Source organism: Leucopleurus acutus (genome assembly GCF_964270905.1).
Source record: "Leucopleurus acutus genome assembly, chromosome: 1".
NCBI lineage: Eukaryota > Metazoa > Chordata > Mammalia > Artiodactyla > Delphinidae > Leucopleurus > Leucopleurus acutus.
The window spans coordinates 168,736,384-168,756,805 of NC_139142.1; the positions used below are offsets into that span (position 1 = coordinate 168,736,384).

At 39.8% G+C, this 20,422-nt stretch overlaps 2 protein-coding genes across 2 annotated transcripts in view; one reads left to right on the forward strand and one right to left on the reverse strand.

The window, feature by feature from the left end:
* Window positions 1-20,422, forward strand: part of ADAMTSL3 (ADAMTS like 3) — a gene marked incomplete at both ends in the record, with an annotated part of 539,369 nt that overhangs the window by 348,623 nt on the left and 170,324 nt on the right. The window contains 2 exon segments of the mRNA XM_082852534.1: window positions 8,911-8,985; window positions 14,827-14,984. Of these exon segments, the coding sequence (XP_082708660.1) occupies window positions 8,911-8,985; window positions 14,827-14,984 (233 nt within the window).
* LOC309970369 (transmembrane emp24 domain-containing protein 2-like) lies at window positions 4,930-5,589 on the reverse strand. The gene has a single exon (XM_082852712.1). It carries the CDS (start codon window positions 5,580-5,582, stop codon window positions 5,103-5,105), a length of 480 nt encoding a protein of 159 aa, XP_082708838.1. The 5' UTR covers window positions 5,583-5,589; the 3' UTR covers window positions 4,930-5,102.

Genomic DNA, 20,422 nt, shown 5'->3' on the forward strand with positions numbered 1-20,422 from the left:
CTCAGCTTTGGATTTGGCCCCGCCTGTGCGTGTAGGTCGCCGGAGGGCGTCTGTTCTTTGCTCAGACAGGACGGGGTTAAAGGAGCCGCTGATTCGGAGGCTCTGGCTCACCCAGGCCGGGGGGGTAGGGAGGGTCACGGAGTGCAGGGCGGGCCTGCAGCGGCAGAGGCCGGCGTGACGCTGCAGCCTGAGGCGCGCCGTGCGCTCTCCCGGGGGACCCGTCCCCGGATCTCGGGACCCCGGCAGCGGCGGGCTGCACAGGCTCCCCGGAAGGGCGTGTGGCTAGTGACCTGCGCTTGCACACAGGCCTCCTGGCGGCGGCAGCAGCGGCCTTAGCGTCCCATGTCCGTCTCTGGGCTCCGCACTCTTAGCCGCGGCTCGCGCCCGTCTCCGGAGCTCTCCCAAGCAGCGTTCCCAATCCCCTCTCCTCGTGCACCAGGAAACAAAGAGGGACGTAAAAGTCTCTTGCCTCTTCGGCAGGTCCAGACCCCTCCCCAGACTCTCTCCCGGCCAGCCGCGGCGCACCAACGCCCTGCAGGCTGTGTTCACGCCGCCAACCTCAGTCCTCTCCCGGCGCTCCGACAAAAGCCGGAGCCTCAGCTCCCAGTCCCGCCCGCCCCGGCGGGCGAGCAGACAAGCCTCTCAGCTGGTGAGTGCCGGTCGGCCCGATCCTCTGCGCTGGAATCTCTCCGCTTTGCCCTCCGCACCCCTGTTGCTGTGCTCTCCTCCGCGGCTCCCAAGCTCCCCCACTCCGCCTCCCGAAGTCTCCACCTGCGAAGGGGCTCCTAGTGTGTGGACACTTTTCCTCCTTCACAGCTCTCTCCCGCTGGTGCAGGACCCGTCCCTATTCTTTTGTCTCTGTTTAGTTTTTTCTTTTGCCCTAACCAGGTACGTGGGGGGTTCCTTGCCTTTTGGGAGGTCTGAGGTCTTCTGCCAGCGTTCAGTAGGTGCTCCGTAGGAGTTGTTCCACGCGTAGATGTATTTCTGGTGTATCTGTGGAGAGGAAGGTGATCTCCGCGTCTTACTCTTCCGCCATCTTCCCGGAACTCTCCCTAATTTATTATTTTCAAAACAATTTTTGTTACATAGATGTCTCTTTTATTTAGACCATTTATTTTTTCATAATATTGACTTTTTAAAGCGTTCATCCCAGTTGTCTTATAGCATTTCCCATATCCTGTGTTTGTCTGATTGCCATTTAATTTGTTGATCTCCCTCAAGTATTTCCTATAAACTGAGCTGTGAGGTCCAGGGCCTGATTAGAACTGGATTGAACATCTGTGTGATGTCAGCCTTCCCAATATTAGTAATGCTATGTTTGATCACTTGTCTAAGGTGGGGACATACAGATCACTCTGTTATGTAGATCCATGTTTCCTTGTAAGAAACCTGCAGGGTGTTATCTTAAAGTGTTAAATATTCTGTTTTGCAACCATTTCTCACATGATAGGTTTAGCATCTATTGTTGCTCCTGGCTTGAAATAGTACTTACACTGGGGTTTGGTTGCAAGTGGTATTTTTCTAATTCTATCATTACCTCTACATTTACTTGCAGACATTCTTCTGTAAAGAAGCTCACCAGTCATTTTTTTCATTTCTCACTCTGTATTCAGGGATTTTTATTTATTCAGTGTTTTATAATATAGACAGTATTCATTTGGGGCCTCATATAGTCCAAAATGTGGCCAATGGGAGCAGTTCAAGGTGACTCCTTTTGACATAATTCCGTTGGATTTTAAACACTGCCTTGCATTCTAAAACAACAAGGTGTTTTAGGCTCTCTTTGAATTTTTTTCCTTCTCCAGACCTAGAATTGCCTGTATTTTCATGGAGCCTTGGTTCTTTTCAGTGGGGAATTGTATTTAGAGCCCAAGATATAGGCAATACTTATTATTCCTGGGGAATCATTGCTTCCAGGCCCTTTTCATTACAGAGAACTTTGAAAGTACAGAAGAGAGAAAAATGAAGACTTCACATCTACGGGCCTATTTAAAGTTTATTTTATGGTTTCTTTATTTTTATCATTTTTAAATAGAGGTATTTCTTGACAGAAGTCAGAAGCAAATAAAAAGTTATCTGTACTCTGTGTTATTCATCAACATAATATTATTGACTCTTCTACCTTAAATAATGACACAGTGAAGTACATGTGTTTGGTTACTGTCCTTAGCATTTTGGTCAGCCTCAGCTTACTAAGAATTGTAGTCATTCTGACTCTACTTGGAGATCCTTGTCACCCTCTGTTATTGTAGATGCCATCTTAAAATCTGAAGCCACTGGAAAATTTCCTGAATAATTAAAAAAATAACATTATAGAAAAATATCAGTGCATTGTTTATTGTATAAAATTTGGAAAATACAAAAAAACCATAAAAAACACATTGAGTATGATGTTAGCTGTGGGTTTGTCATATATAACAAATATATATGCCCTTTGTTATTTTGAGATATGTTCCTTCTATGCCTAATTTGTTAAGAGTTTTTAATCATGATTGAATTTTGTCAAATGCTTTCTCTGTGTCTATTGAGATGATAATATGATTTTTTCTTTCATTCTGTTAATGTGATGTATCATATTTGTTGATTTGTATATGTCGAACCTTCCTTGCACCCCAGGAGTAAAGCCCACTTGATCATGGTGTATGGTCATTTTAAAGTGCTGCTGAATTTGGTTTGCCAGTATTTTATTGAGACTTGTTGCATCTATAACATATTCATTAGAGATATCGGTCTCCAGTAGTTTTTTTCTTCTTGAATTTTAAAGTAGTTATGTCATTTACAAATAAGGTTTTTAAATTTTTTTATTTCCAATATATATTCCTCTAAGTTATTTATTTTCTAATTGCATTGACAAGGATAAGAATGTGGGGGAAAAAATGATGATGATAATCTTTGTTTTGTTCCTGACTATGGTGGAAATAATTCTAATGTTTCACCATTAAATCTGCTCATGGCTTCTGATTCTTTATTAAATTGAGGGTGTTTTTTTCTATCTCTGGCTTTGAAAGGAATCATTGTAATGCATGCTGAATTTTGTTAGCTACCTTTTTTTTTTAATTTTAGAATTTTATTTATTTTTTATGTAGCAGGTTCTTATTAGTGTTAGCTACCTTTTTATATTCATTAAAATGATCTTAATGTTTAACTCATTTGATCTGTTCATATAATCAGTTATATTAATAATTTTCCTAATGTTGACTCAATCATTCATTTTTATAATATGCTCTATTTAGTCATGATGTATCATTCTTATGATAGAGTTCTGGAATTTACTTGAGTTATTTTATTATTTTTACATCCACAGTCATAATTAAGATTTAGTTCACATACTGATTTGTGTGATCTCTGTGTCTGATTTGGGTATCTGAGTTATTTTAGCTGTGTATCACTACTGGGAAACTTTCATTCTTCCTGTATCTGCAGCTTACTTGTTTGCTTTAAGGGTTTGCAAACTCATCCAGCAAAACATTTGGGCCCTGGTTCTTTATTTTCTTTTCTCTCTTTTTCTTTTGTAAATAGTGTTTCTAGCTTTTTAAAATGGTATTTAAAAAGTAACTTATCAGTACATTTTCATTATAGAAAACTCAAAACGTGTAGAACTATGTTTCCCTTCACGTACTCCTAGAACTCTTTTCTTTTCTCAGAGGTAACAGCTGTCAATGGTTTGGTGAAAGAGAATGGAGACTTTTTCTTTTTTTAAGTATTGTTTATTTACTGGACCTGGGCAGATTAGATACACAACCAATTTTAAATTTACATCTTTTAACTCAATTTTGAAGTGTTTTCACACACACATGCACACAAATTGGCATGCAACAGTTGTCCTAAGGTAAAACACAGTCACCTTAAACTGTTGCAAGTATTTTCACCCAAGGTTGAAAAATTGTTTATCCTGAGCATGAAAACCTGTAACAAATTTAAATTAATTGTATAAAACTCGTTACTTGTAGTTTTCCCCTTGCAAAGATCCAAAAATAATGTACAAGTAGCTAATATACATCAGTCACAACATAATCCTGGATCATCCCCACACCAAAACTAGATGCTCCTTTAATTTTAAACCCATCATCAGAGGCCAAGAGAAAGTCATTTCGTTTTATACAAAACAAAATTCACATGTGCCAAAAAAGAAAGACCCAAGAAAAACAGAAACAGACACCCTAGTACTGACAGTAATGTTCAGTGCACTAATTGAACAGTGGCCAAAATGCCAGTGATCAAAAATAAAATAGTGGCTGTATATCACTGCAAAGAAATCCAAGAGGCTTTTAACCCTTTGGCATCAGAAATCCAGATTTTTCCAATTATGTGAATGCATACCTCCTCCGTGCCAAGAGTAGAGGAAGTGGATGAGCCAGCGTAGAAAGAAAAAGAACCACCATTCACTGCAACGCCCAGAGAATTGGCTTTAATAGACACTTCTTACAAGGTTAGGCAGAAACCAAAAAATGGTTATTAGCTGCTTGTATCAACAATTTTAAGTGGAGGCGATTGAGTTCTGAGGTTCAAAGTAAAACTTTAAAGGGGAAAAAGGTTGTTGGTTTAAGTCTTATCTTTAAAGCAAAAGCAAGATAGACAAAGTATAAAAGTACCAACCAGGTAGCATCCTCTAAGTCACAGAGATGTGCCATTAGGCTGGACAGAAAATGTCAAGGTTCAGATTGTTGTTTCTCATAAGGACTGAACAAAGTGAATCTTTAATGACTTGAACTGCAGGATAAGGGATCCCAAGAATGCAGTCATTTTAGTAAAGTGCTATCAGTAAAGTACTATCCTGAACAAGCTGCATTTTATGATGAAAACAAAAGGAAAGAAGATATCACAAGGACTATGCACCTATATTCCATTTACAGTGTTTGAGTTCTGGAAGGACCTGTATAATGGAGGAAGAATTCAAATATGAAATCATGCCAATCACATGTCAAATTTCACTATAACTTTCCTAAAAAAGTGTTTTCCCCCAATATCTGTTAATCACAAAGAAACAGAAGCTGTGAATGTACAGTTTAGAAAATAAAAACATAGAAACTAATGACATTATTATGACCAAGACGTTTGGTAAATAGTGAATTATGAGTTTGGGATCATCAGCAAAAGGCTTTTTAAACAACCCTCCGGACTTCAAAAAATCTCTTCAGATAGTAAATCTGTCCCAGTGTCATGGCAATTAGAACAAGAGCTTCCAAGAAGGGCCAAAGGACCACTCTGCCGTTTGTGCTGTCATTGACTGCTCTGTGTACTCTCTCCCGAACTTCCGTGTATTCCTGTTCATGCTTTACAGCTGTCATCGCCACTGCAAGCTCGTTAATCATTTCTTCTGGCTTGTTCTGGTGAGCTTCTCTTTCCATGTCTTGTTGTCTGGGGGCCTCCCCAATATCAGTGGTGAACATCACTATCTTTGGAGTCATGGTGGACATCCTACTGCTAAAACAAAACTTATATGTTCCCTCCATGTGAGCAGCAAATGTGTATTTCCCACTGGACTCCCGGTCTCCTGTATAAATTCCTTTATTATCAGGCCCTGTAATCTCCACGTCAACGTCCAGGAAGCCGCCCTCAGCCACCTCGAAGATGAGGCCCATCTTGGTGCCCGAGGTGACCCGCTGGAAGAAGCACTCCTCGGCATGCGCATCGATGCTGACGGAGCAGCCCGAGGCCGTGGCCAGGAGGGCGGCCCGGAGCACCTGCAGCTCAGCGAGCGTCACCACGGTGGGGCTGGGGCCGAAGCCAGGGCCGGGACTGCGGCCTCCAGAGCCGCCGTCGCTGCCGCCACCGCTGTTGTCTCAGCTGCCGCCACCTCCGAGACTTATCGTTCAGTGGGCTCAGGCCTTCAGTTTTGCAAAATGAAAAAAGTTCTGGAGATAGGTTGTGATAATCTGTCTTACCCCATCCCCTGGCAAAATCCATTCTACTTTCTGTCTCTATGAACTTGACATACCTCGTATAAGTGGAATCATACAGTATTTATCCTTTTGCGACTGACTTATTTCACTTAGCATAATGTCTTTGTGGTTCATCTACGTTACATAGCATGTGTCAGAATTGCCTTACTTTTTAAGGCTGAATAATATTCCCTTGTGTATATTTACCGCATGATAGATTTCCACTCATCTGTGGATGGACACTTGGGTTGCTTCCACCTTTGGCTGTTGTGGGTAAAGCTGCTATGAATATGGGTGTACAAATATCTGACTCCCTGCTTTCAGTTCTTTTGGGTATACCCAGAAGTGGAATTGCTGAATCATATAGTACTTTTATATTTAATATTTTGAGGAACTGTTTTCCACCGTGGTTGAACCATTATTTTGTATTTCCGTCAGCTGTTCACAAGGGTTCCAATTTCTTCACATCCTGACCAACACTTATTATTTTATCTTATTTTTTAAATAGTGGCTAGCCTAATGAGTGTGAAGTGGTATCTCCTTGTGGTTTTGATTTGCATTTCCCTAATGATTAGTGATGTTGAGCATGTTTTTATGTGCTTATTGGCATTTGTTTATCCTCTTTGGAAAAAGAAGTCGATTCAAGTCCTTTGCCCATTTTTAAATCGGGTTCCTTTTTGTTGTCATTGTTTTTGAGTTGTAGGAATTTTTTTTTTTTTTTTTTTTTTGCAGTACGCGGGCCTCTCACTGTTGTGGCCTCTCCCGTTGCGCAGCATGGGCTCCAGACGCGCAGGCTCAGCGGCCATGACTCACAGGCCCAGCCGCTCCGCAACATGTGGGATCTTCCCAGACCGGGGCACGAACCCGTGGCCCCTGCATCGGCAGGCAGACTCTCAACCACTGCGCCACCAGGGAAGCCCTGTAGGAATTCTTTATATGTTCTGGATATTAACCAGAACATATCTGATATGTGATTTACAAATATTTTCTCCCATTCCATGTGCTGCCTTTTCACTGTATTGATAGTACCCTTTGATATGCAAAAGTTTAATTCTGATGTAGTCCAATTTATTTATTTTTTTCATTTGTTGCCTATACTTTTGAAGTCATATTCAAGAAATCATTGTCCATATAATTGTTTTTTAACTTTCTTTTTTCATTAATCAATATATATGTTGGCAGTCTTTCCACATCAAGTAATGTGGCTTCCACCAGTCAGAATGGCCATCATCAAAAAAATCTACAAACAATAAATGCTGGAGCTGGTGTGGAGAAAAGGGAACCCTTGTGCACTGTTGGTAGGAATGTAAATTGATACAGCCACTATGGAGAACAGTATGGACGTTCCTTAAAAAACTAAAAATAGAATTACCACATGACCTAGAAATCTCACTACTGGGCATACACCCTGAGAAACCATAATTCAAAAAGAGTCATGCACCACAATGTTCACTGCAGCTCTGTTTACAATGGCCAGGACATGGAAACAACCTAAGTGTCCATCGACAGATGAATGGATAAAGAAGGTGTGGCACATATATATAATGGAATATTACTCAGCCATAAAAAGAAACAAAATTGAGTTATATGTAGTGAGGTGGATGGACCTAGAGTCTGTCATACAGAGTGAAGTAAGTCAGAAAGAGAAAAATACTGTATGCTAACACATATATATGGAATCTAAAAAAAAAAAATGGTTCTGAAGAACCTAGGGGCAAGACAGGAATAAAGACGCAGATGTAGAGACTTGAGGGCATGGGGAGGGGGAAGGGTAAGCTGGGATGAAGTGAGAGGGTGGCATGGACATATACACACTACCAAATGTAAAATAGCTAGCTAGTGGGAAGCAGCCGCATAGCACAGGGAGATCAGCTCGGTGCTTTGCGACCACCTAGGGGGTGGGATAGGGAGGATGGGAGCGAGATGCAAGAGGGAGGAGATATGGGGATATATGTATATGTACAGCTGATTCACTGTGTTATAAAGCAGAAACTAACACACATTGTAAAGCAATTATACTCCAATAAAGATGTTAAAAAAATGTGGCTTCTTATCATTACTTTTATCAGTTGTAGCCTATTCCTTAGTATGGATATACTATTGTTTATTTAACCCCTCCCCAAATGGTGGATATTTAAGTAGTGTTCATTGCGCTTTTTTTTAATGTATGTATGTTAAAAACAAACAGAAAATCCAGAAAGGATATTTCTCAAAGTGTTAGAAGTGATGATCTCTGGAAATAGTTTCATTTTGTCTGGTATGCTTTCATGCATTTTCTAATTTTCAGTAATAAATAGGTATTTTTATTTAATAAAACTTATGCACAAGTCAACAAACATAGTGACATCCTTTGATCCAACAGTTTCACCCCAGAGGCTCTCAAAACAAATGGTTCTCTGTAAGTTAAACAAACAAAACACAACATCTGCTGAAGTAATTCATATTGTTGATAATGTACTAATGTCATTTAATAATACACTTAATGATCAAATAGGGGACTGGGGGATAGAATTTCATATGCCCTTAGATTATTATGTGCCAATGAAAATTAATTTCAAAATGTGTAACGGCATGAGGAAAAGTCGACAGGGACCAGGATTTCCACTAGGTAATTATCTAGGCCAGGCATTATGGAAATTTTTTGGTGCAGGACCAGATAGTAAATATATTAGGCTTTGTGAGCCATATTGTCTTTGTTGCAAATACTCACCTCTGCCTTTGTAGGGCAAAAGCAGCCTCAGATGAATGGGTATGACCTGAGGGCCCTAGTTTGTGGACTCACTCAGTTAGACCAGTGCATTTATTTAAACTTTTCTTGAATGTTTTTTAAAAATGTATTTAAATGAAATTATGTGATGAGTATTAATATTCCTTATACACAGTAGCTGCTTTCCACAGATTTCTTGACTGAAGATGGAAATGAAATTTAGTTAAGAACACTTGACAGATGCTCCCAGTTTTGAGTTGCTTATTTGGATGGCCCTTTAGTGCACAAGTTTCATTACATTTGTCTTGTGTTCTTTCTTAGGGGAAGAAAATGTAATTGCTGTTCCTTTGGGAAGTCGAAGTGTGAGAATTACAGTGAAAGGACCTGCACATCTCTGTAAGTAGAATTTAATCTTAACATGTTTTTCTTTCCTGAAAATTTATTTAGCCAAAAACATTAATATATTTCTTTGTGTTAACAGGTAGGTAGATGAACTTCTACCAGTCTGAAATAGTCTATATCACTAGGGAATGATCTATGACCCTGAATTTTTTAGTTCTCATGCCCTAGTGGGAAATTAATCTCCTCATGGGAGAGGAAATCAAGTTATATGTGAAATAAACTATTTTTTGTGTGGAGAGTAAACTAGGAGTCTCGAGTCTTCTGGAGATCTTAGCAGTTTGGGATAAAAAATAGCAAAACGAAATTTAAAACACAGAGCTGTATCAGTGAATATAGCTGACAAGTACATGCTCCGTTGCCAGCATATCACAACCTCAGGTCTAGGGGGCACTGAAAGTAAACACTGGTTTCCCAGAATACTAAGGGTCTGAAACAATAGAGGATTGAAATTGTATTGTTTCTTTGGCCAAAGTCACATGGCATCTTTCTGTCTTAGCTTTTCTGGGCTCTTAGGACCCGAAGGAACTAGAAATACCAAAGTTTGTCTGCTTCTCTCCCAAGGTTTCCTGTAGCCATAGGCAGGGCTTTCTTCATCTTTTTCCCAGGAAAATGAGTTTTTGTCAAGACTGAGCCCCTGGCCTTGAAGAAGCTTACTGTGTTCAGCTCTGTCTTTCTGTAAAATGTACGAAACACTATTTGTAACTGTTTTAAAGCCACACAAATCAAGGTCTACCGGATTAAAAGGTGACATAGTTTGCCATTTTTTTTTTCTGAGCCACCATCTTAGATTTTCAAATTGTAAAAATTTCTCAGGGACACAAGCATTTTTGGTAGCTTTTAAATGTGTTTGTCCATGTGTGTTATATGTGTTTGTATATTGTGGCTGTAGTACCGACAGTCTAACCAGAAATGTCCTTTGAGAAAAGTTTATATCAAAATGTTTAAGGTCACCAAGGGTATAGATTAACATCTTGGAAAAAGAAAGAAGTTCTTTAGTAAATTATGACCTAAATTAGGGAAGCAAGAGAATATCTTTAGGACAATGAGGTGAACAATTATTGGAAAGTCTTTTTCAACCCTTACTTTATTATATGAATTATGACTAAAAGAATGTGACTGATGTATTTAACTAAAATATTGAAGTGTTTATAGCCACATAATGGTCAGTTCACTCAAGGCTTTCTCTACAATGAAGCATCGAAACATTTCTTAGGCTTCTTTTAAAAATGGCTTAAGGCCCACAGCTCTTGATGAGAGTAGATCTTCATCCTTGTAAATGCAGACTTGATGTTTGAGAACAGGTGAAAATCATGTAGATCCCAATTTTGTGAATCATTGTGAGTGATCACATTGTAAAATAGCATCCTGGATTCAAAACTGTGAAGTGCTGAACATTCATAGCAGCATAGTTCATAATAGCCATAACGTAAAAACAGCCCAGATGTCCATTAACTGATGAATAAATAAAATGGGTGTGTGTGGAATCGTATTTGGCTCTAACAAAGAATGAAGTACTGACACATGCTACAATAGACATGATCCTTGAAAACATTATGCTAAGCGAAAGAAGCCAGTCACAAAAGGCCACATATTTTATGATTGTCTTTATATAAAGTGTCCAGAGTAAAGCAGATCTAAGGAGACAGAAAGTAGATTGGTGGTTGCCTAGGGCTGGGGTGAGTTGGGTTGGTGGCAGGTCTGGGGTTGTTAACGGATATGGAGTTTCTTTGGGGGGGGTGGCAGAAATGTTCTAAACTTAGATTGTGATGATGGTTTCCCAATTCTGTGAATATGCTGAAGCCATGAAACTACATTTTAAATGGGTGAATTTTATGGCATATCCAAAAGATGTTTTAAAAAAATTTTTAAAATTGCAGTGACTGGGCCTGATTTTCTCGTGATACTACAGACAGTTCTTTAACATTCAGCTCTAAAAAGAGTTTTATAAGCTCTAAAAACAGAATAAGTACACAGTAAACAGGTTAGGTAAAGATGAATACTTTGAGGTAGAATATTCATTTACATACAGATGTGTTCTGGCATATTAAACATAACTTTATACTCAAGACCGGCATGGTTCCAGGAACAGAGCTCAAATATATTCCCATTTCTCCAAAGGTGACAGATCTGTTGCTTGGATTATATCTCCTTCTGAACAATCTCAAAACTGGCTCTAGAAGTGTTTCTGAAAGTTACCCTTCTCTGCCAGTGAATAGAATGAACTGGCTTCATTTACAAAGGATTTAGTTACCATTTCTGAACACCTAAGTATAGAAGCGGCTTTATTTTCTTGATGTATACAAGTGTTTTCTTAATTTTTTATTCAAAGATAATACTCCTGAAATTAAGCTCACTTTGCAGTAATAAATCGTTCTTTTTAAGATCTGTATATGCACCCTCCAAAAGGCTGCTTCGTTAAGAACTGAGAACACCCAGTAGCGTACTGTTAGTCTCTTTGCTGTGGAATGGAATTTAATTACAGAATGTCCCTCTTGCATATCGCCTAGAGGTGTTTAAATACTGAATTTCTAGTCCTTTTGCAAGCTTGGCTTCAGCATTATATCAAGCACACAGCTCCAGATTTCCCTAAAATTTCAAAAATGGAAACAATAAGAGGGTTCCTGCAAAAGAGATTTTATTGTAGCAAAACTTCAGCATTAAATGTGTTTTGACTAGCACTAAACTCAAGAAGCCAAGATGCCATAAACTGAAAACCTCCATTATCAATGGTAAGAATTGGGATTTTTTTGGTCCCCTAAGTGCGGTCCGACGACCATATGTAGAGATGTAGCCCTGAACATAATGACTAATCAGAGGAAATGAATACTGAATGAAGTATGCATACACTGTAACATACAGCTCGAAGCATAAGTTTGATGTATTTATAACCAAGTCAGCTGTGCTAAATGCTCATTACATGTTTACCTAACAGTACTTCTTAGAACTTAAGGAGACCTCTTGGGATGATTAGCATGACCCTGTCTCTTTCGAAAGAAGCCTGGACGGATGCTTGTCAGGGCAAGCCCTTCAACTAGAAGCAGTTAGCAGCGTTCATCATTTTTCTAGTCATTTCTTTTAAAAATAACAAGTGTGGATCAAAATATTTAAAGGTACCATGGTAGACTTGAGTTGTAAAGGTTTGGGGATTTAAGAGGGTCTTGATTTCTGATCCTGTTTTTTTTTTGTATGTGATTTTATTTATTCTCACAACAACACTAACTTCATTTTTCAGATTAAGCAACAAAGATGAGGGGATTTCCAATATGTTTCTTTGTGGGGCTGCTTATAGATTTCCTGGGGTCTCCACTCAGCACTGTCTGTCTTGCTATAGAAACCGCAGAGGGTCTGTGGAAGCTCTGAGAATTGAAGGGCTGTGTGTGCGGCTCTCATGAGCTGTGAATTGCACATCACGACACAGGGCTGCAGTACACACATGGGGTGCTAGACACTAATAAAAACTTAAAAAACTTAAAAAACGTATCCATAAGTCAACACATCGTCTGAATTGTTGATTTTCAAAAACTCCTTTTCTGCCAATTTAAGAGACACAGGCACTAAGGAGAAGCAAGTTTACCACCGATAAAAATGACAGCTTTTGAAGAGCAACACTGACCTCCACTTCACTGTGAATTCATCACAGGGGCTTTGTTAATCCAAACTATCAGAATCGTTTGCATCCATAAACCGTAAAAAGTTGGCTTCATCAAATCACTTCCCTTGTCTTTATTGACCACCCAGTTCTGACTCAAGTTACACAGTTGAGGTCAGAGCACCTGCTTTTGACCTCCTATGTAGGCAGCCAGGGTTTGGGACCCAGAGAGTGGGAAGCCTTTTGAAATAATTGATATAAAGATATTTTATGAGAATCGGAGAAGAGTGGTTTGGGTACTTCACATGCACTTGAAAACTGGTTTTGCTCCTGTGTCCTCACATCCTTGCCACTAAAGATCTTGGACACCTTTGACGTAATAGAATAGACTCAACGTCAGAAAACAAAACATCAAAACCAAACTAACAGGTTTAAAAGATGGATGTCACACTGGTCTTCCCTTCCCCCCAGATGGCACTTCCAGATTCTGACGCCCGCTGCCATAGCTCTGCAGCCGGATGAAACTTGGAGAGCTTTGATCCAGAACGTTAGCGCCGTGGTAAAGCAATCAGCCATCGAATCCATTGCACTCTATTTGAATTGAATCAAGTCACTGCAGGCTAAATCTCGGTCTAGAAGCAGTGTTTTGCATGCCGCCTTCTTTGCGTGGATGGATTTTGTCCAGCTTCATGTTGTGTTTTGATATTACCCAAATGCTCATGATTTTTCCTCCTGTACTTTTAGAGGGCTAATTCATCCCTCCTACCATCTCCTACCATCTCCAGTTTCCCGTCTCATTTTTACTGACAGTTCACTTTCTAACACTCTGTTTTATATCTTTATTGGAACTAGGAAGTGAATTTAATCTCACACTTTCCAAAAATCTACTGCGGTCATGGAGATCAGGGCCAAAGTGGTAGGGGTTTTGTGTGCCTGAGAGGACCCAGCATGATTCTTTTGACTGCTAATGACTCCTGCAGATCAAGGAGCTCATGTACAGCCTTTGGATTTTCCCAGAAAAGTTCCCAGCCTGCCTGTCAGGGATAATCAGGGATGTCTCCTAATGCCTGTTATGCAATCTACCCAGGGCGCTTGAATTCCTGCAGCTGCTCCGGTGGCAGAGAGAAATCGGCAAAGGAACACCACCGAAGCACAGCACATGTGGATTGCAGCCTCATAAAACCCGGATCATTTTGTTGTGTTTTTATCAGCTTTTTAAGTTTGAGACGGAATGGAGTTGTGGTTCTGTTGTGTCCTTTGTTCGAGATGGTTAAAGAACCGTTGAATACCAGTGAGTCAAGTGTAGGTTTCTGAGGAGCGGAGGACCTGGGAGATTGTCTGCTCTGACTCCTTGTTTTAGAAATGAGGCAATGAAAACCCAAGGCGGTGAGTTAGGAATAGATCTGGAGCCAGAAATGCAGGTGGACCAGGTCCACTAAGAATGGTGACATTTACAAAATGAAAGAAAAAAAAAAGAGAAGGGAAAGAAAGAAATCACTGAAATAAGGTAGAAGTGTTATTTTGGTTAAACCTTCGGCATTGTTCTGTAAGAGATCTAAAAGCGCTACTGTTCCTTTAAAAGCTAATGTGAATAAAGAGGTGACACATGAGAGAGATCTTTGTGGTGATGGAATAGTTCTGTATTTTGGTTGTGGTCACGTGTGACAAAATGGCATAGGACTCTCTGCACACATTGTACCAATGTCCATTTCTTGGTTTTGATATTGTATTATAGTTGGGTAAGATGTAACCATTCCATTTGGTAAAACTGGATGAAAGGTACACACGATCTCTTTACTGTTCTTGCAACTTCCTGTGAATTTACAATTACTTCAAAATAAAAAAAAATTTTTAAGCAAATTTAGAATTTATTGTGGTTTTGTCTAAATAAAAGTCTAGGCTTACTATCTGAATGGGTGAGAAAATGAGTAACATCGCTTTATTTTAAGTAATAGCTACATCATGAAAAAATACAAAGAAAGAGATGTTTTCTTCTTCCCCTTATTATAGAAATGACTCCAAAGAGTTGGGTAGACCTCACTGGACCTAGCACTCCTGTTTGCTTCTTTTTATAGATAACTAAGAAGCTTATATATTTATTCTACCAATTTGGATCAATGTTTGTAAACTGAGTGGATGTATTGATATTGTGTTGATATCAGATGCTATTACTTGTAGTAAAATATCTTTTGGAATAAAATGCTTTTAAGATATTCTCTCATTGAAACTTTATTTTTAAATTTTAGTCATTGAATCAAAAACGCTTCAAGGAAGCAAAGGAGAGCACAGCTTTAACAGCCCTGGAGCCTTTGTTGTGGAAAACACAACAGTTGAATTTCAGAGGGGCTCCGAGAGGCAAGCCTTTAAGATTCCAGGACCTCTGATGGCTGATTTCATCTTCAAGGTAGGATGAGCCTCTTCATAAACGTCATGCATCTGGGGCCCCGCACATCTTGAATTTTAAAAAGAACACGTTTGTTTAGTAGGCAGCCAGTGACTGTTTTTATACAGGGCATGTGTCATTAATATTTTTACCTTGACAGTCAGTTCTTAAAAACTGTTCATCTCTCTAAAGTAGTTTCTGTTCCCCAACCCCAATAGTTAAAAAACAAGGTTCACTTTTATAGGGGAATGATTGTTTTTGCATGTATATAACCTCTAGTTGCTGTGTTCAGTTTTAAACCTCCAGATGGATTTCAGTGAAAATGGTCAGTGGTTAAATGCTCCGTGTCTTAAACCACGACTGTGCTATTGCTGTCCTTGCAAAGGGGAGCAGAGAAGACAGAGGCCCCCTTTCTTGACCCCCTTTCCTGTTTCCTCAGCAATGTCTCATAATGAGCCCTTGTCCGGACACCTGTCACGAGGTCCCCTCACAAGAATTATTCTTCCCTTGTAACCACGACTCTGTGTTTCCTCTCTTGGGTACATCGGGGACATCTTCCTTCACTCAGAGGATATGAAATGTAGTGGCCAATATATTTCCAAGGTGACACAATCTGAAATTCTTCTGATAAAACTATAAATACCTAAGACGTGCAAAAAAGGGCATTTCAGTGGATGGTTTTGTCCTATCCCTTTTTGGAAACTTCAGGATGGAAAGGGAAGAAAGAAAAGAGCTCTAATTGCCAGGGATTTCTTTACCTGTGAAAAGACCCAGTGCCTTCAAAAGAACTGTCTGTGTTCCACATTAATTTGTCAAAGAGTGTTTCATTGAGACATCGGTTGTGCCAGCAGAGAAATACCTTTGGAATTAGATGAGAGTTGCAAACTGACGTCCTGTTTGCCTACGGTGTGACCAGCCAAGGGTCGGTCTGGGTGGAGTTGTTGTTTTGAATCTTTGGGTTTTAAATAGTCAGCCTTGAAAAAAATCAAGAGATTATAATATTAAAATACCAGTATTTTTACCTGCATCTTTTTAAAAATGGGAAGATCTGACAACTAGCTTGCATGTTGCCATAGCGATAATTGGCTGCAGCTGGGTAACAGCAGCCTTTTCATTAGGGCACACGTCCTCATTTGCCAGGGTCCACACCAGGCCCTGATGTGCTCCTGACACTGAAGGTGTAAGTGTCAGTTGCCGTTCGTAGACATTTAAGTTGCCATTCCTGGACATGACTTGTCATTCCTAGACACTGAAATGACTTCTGTGTCAGACCCTTGAAGTGTCAACCCAGTGTAATTCTTTGACAGTAGCTTTGTGAAAGGCTTTTGGGGAAGCCAACGGTCATCTCTCTTTCCTTCTGTTCTGTCTCATCCATTGTTACACATAAATTCTGGGCTTGGTTTGCTTCTCTTAGGGTTTTCCCATTTGATGCTCAAGTGATAAAACACACACACACACACACACACACACAACCTTCTTAAAAATTCTCTTCTCATTCCTACTCAGAAGATCTGTATTCTTCTCAAGTCAATTTGGCGATAGCTGACCAAGTAGGAGACATTAGTACAGTGATGGGATGGGAGAAATAGCCACAAAGGTTAAAATTTTAAGATATTGTTTGGTGAAAGTATTAGCATGGAAAATGTACTGTTTATTGATCCCATGCATAAAAACACATATACACATAAACTGTTTACTTCTACAAGTGTATGTGTACACACACGTGTATGTATATGAATATGTGTGTGTATACATTTTTTTAAAATTTGAGAGGATACATTCCTAACTGAAAACACTGAGGAAACAATGGCTATTTTAGAGGGAATTGGTGCTCTGGGGGAGTGATCTTAGTTTTACTTATAATATTTTAATACTTAAAATAATTCTTAAAAAAATACAGTCATATATCACCTGTGTGATTAAAAATTACTTTACACCTTCTTGCCCCAATTATATATTCACCTCTTAATAGAATGCATTTTAGCAGCATGTTGCCACTGCCTTCTATTTTCCTGTCTCGGAGTTCTAGTTTCCTCAGATTTAATAAACAATTCCAGGCTTTAACTTCAATTTCTGGAAAGGTTTTGATCTCCCTTGACTGGAAAGGTTTTCTTTTAAAGAATATATATATATATTATTTATCAAAGAGGGTGTTACACACAGCTGTCGGACTCATGCATAAGTAGGAACTCATTTTTGTGCCTACGGCCATTTTCTTTCATGAACGTGATGTGTGCGGTAGAAGAGAAATTGGCAAAATCAGAGACACTCTGATGAAACAAGAATGACTCTGATGGTTTTCCCTGCCTTATAAGCTTGTCCAAATATTGTGGGTTTCTAGGAAATATCCTTTTCCATTAGTTACTTTTTTTTTTTTTTCCTCAGAGCACTGTAGTATTACCCAGCCTGTGTTGTTACTAAGATAAAGGAACTCTGCTTCCATTCATCTCTGCTTGGCCCAGGATGCCATCAAGGGGTTGCTGTCCTTTGAGTGGGAGGTTAAAAGTGTGTGTTAGGTCCCTGATGATGGTCAGCCATGTATTTCACTGTATCTCTTTCCATTCCAATCAACCAAGAGCAGCTGAATTAAAAAAAAGGAAGACCTGGCTTCAACCTGAGAGAGAATGTGAAAACCAGCTCTGCCCCTGAGTGCTAATTTCGCTCAGCCATGGGTGCACTGAGATATAAAGGCACCCTCTTTTATACCGTTCCTAGATTAGACCTCATTTCATGGACTTTTAATAAATGGACTGTTGAAAACGACTATATTCTGACGTAGAGAGTGAAATATGAAGTCTTCCATGGGATGTTAGAGTCTTTTGTGGTTATCGTGCGGATTCTGAAATCTGGCAACTCACTGCACCAATGAGACAAAACTTCTTTTTTCTACTTTTTCAGAAGCTATATTTTCACGATTGGACCATTCTTGAAAAGTGCACTTTTTCTTCTTCCCAATGGGTTTCTCACTGTACGTTCTTATTTTCCTGAATGATCTGTTTCTCATGGATGACTCTTGTTACTGAGTCACGGGTATTTTTCATGAGAGCCCCTGAGGTATTATTTTGCTTCTGCAATATGTGCATGTTGCCACCAGGGAGCAGTAGAGAGTCTTGAGCCAGTGGTTGATGCTGTATGCTTTGTTGATTGGACTGTAAGAGGCGCTATCCATTCAGTGAGAATCTACTGAATATCTGTGAGTAGATGCTTGTGCATATCAATTTTAAGTATATGCTTATGAGAATAATCTAGTAAAATAAACTTAAATGGCTTTGAGAAAGACATCTGTTTCTGTGGTTAAGTATTTTAATTATTGCTGGTGGCTTTTCCCCTCTTTAAAAAACATGTCCATCTTCAAGGAAAAAAAAAAAGTTTCTCTTCCTTGTGGTCTGAAATCTTCCTCTTTCTCCCATTTGGATACTTTGTGTTTCTGTAGGAAAATGTTTTCTGATCTCTTTTCCCATTAGTTTTCAGCTAGGCAGGCCTCTGTCTCTGGTTTCCTCCAAACACAGCTCCAGATATTTTTTATATTTTCTACCTACAAAGTCTTTCTTTTCTTTCTGGGGAGTTATGATAGCATGTCTAACTTATCTAGGGCCGAGAGGATTTGAAACTGCCTGTTTTCCTCTCTCTCAAAGAGAAGATTTCAGCCTTGCAATGTGATGCAGACGCTGGCTAAATTCATATGTTCACAGGTGCTTCAAAACACAGCAAGCCAGTTTTTAGAGTCTGTGCATGTGTTAGTTTCCTGAGGCTACTGTAACAAAGCACCGTAAACTGGTTGGCTTAAACAACAGATGTTTATGTCTCACAGTGTTAGAGGCTAGAACTCTAAAATCAAGGTGAGGGCAGGTCTGATTCCTTGTAAGGGCTGTGAGGGACAATTTGTTTCCTAGCCTCTTGGATCCTCAGGTTTTCTCCCTTTGTCTTCACACCACCTTCCCTCTGTGCATGTCCACCTCTGAGCCCAAATTTCCCCTTTACATAAGCATGCCAGTCATACTGGGTTGGACCCACTTTAATGACCTCATCTTAACTTGACTAGATCTGCAAAGACCCTATTTCCAGATAAGATCATATTCTGAGGTTCTGTGAGTTAGGACTTAAACATATGTTTTTGGGGATGGATCCAATTCAGCCCATAACAGTGTCTAACAGAAAAGAAAATTTACCTGTTTCATCATGCCTCCCAATCAGAGTTCCACCTCATTTTAAGCATTTGCCATGAATCACAAAGGTAGAAACTGTTGAAATATTACATGATAGTTACTGTAATGTGGTCTGTTGAGGGAAATTTCTTGGTTAAAGCAGTTCAGATACTGTTCTAGTAGTTACCATAATTCACAGCTAAATTATTGGTGTAATATATACACAAATATGAAAAAAAGAGTTTTACAGAAAAATGTATTCCATAAATTTTGGAAATTATTTAGAAGTGGCCAAGTAAGGCAGTTGGGTTTGAATTCATTTTCTTACCATTGTTATAAAAGCATTTTCCTAACCAAACAGGAGTAGTATAGGCTTGTAAATGTTAATGTAATTTACATTTGTTAATTTCCCTTTTCTGCCATTCTGTACTTGACCATCTCCCTTGTCAGTGGACCTATTCACCCTGGGGGTTTGAAAGTAGTGGTTAATGATTAGGCTGTTGTTAGCAGGACTGCAAAGAGCATTCGTGTTCAACTTTTGATTATTAAGGTAGGATTTTCTTCTTTTTTTATAGTTTAGACTTTTGTCTTGAACATCAGGCTTATGGAAGGAGATAAGCCTTCTGTAAATTGATTTAGTTCCCATAACATTTCAAGGACCAAGGTTGGGGGACTAAATCAAAGTGTTTCTTCTGCAATATAGAGAATGCCTCTCCCCTCAGTAAGGCTGAGCTGTGGGCTTAGTGTCCTCAGCGCCCTACACTCAGCAGGAGCATCTATTGTAGGGAGACCCCAGCCAGCATGTGGAGAGTCGGCTTCCTCTGCCTCAGGTCATTGTGGGTAAAAGAAGAAAACTGGGGACCGGATGGAGAAAGCAAGGCAATGAGACGTGGATCATGACAGCAGTCACTCTGCAGAGCAGGGAAGCATATTAGGTAGGTTTCAAAGCTAAAGGCAGAGGAGGAGATTTGCTTCACTTTTCATTTAGAACCCAAGAGGAAAACGCCTCCTAGGGTGGCCATCTCCATCCACCACTGGGGGAAGCTACCTTGGAATGGAATTGGCATGAGTGCCGTGAAATTTTTAGTCACAGGTTGCGTCTAAGTCCAGCTCCCCGGAGTCTCCCTCAGCTCCTGTGTGGCATGGAAGGTATCTAGAAAATTCCATGTACTCTTGGCTGGCCAGCCTTGACATGGTGGGGGCAAAATGATCCTGCAGCGGAGGGGTAATTGTAGAGTGACCAGACATCCTAGTTGGGTCAGAAAAGACCCAGTTTCCACCTGCAGCCCTGACTTAATTCTTAGAAGCTCCTCC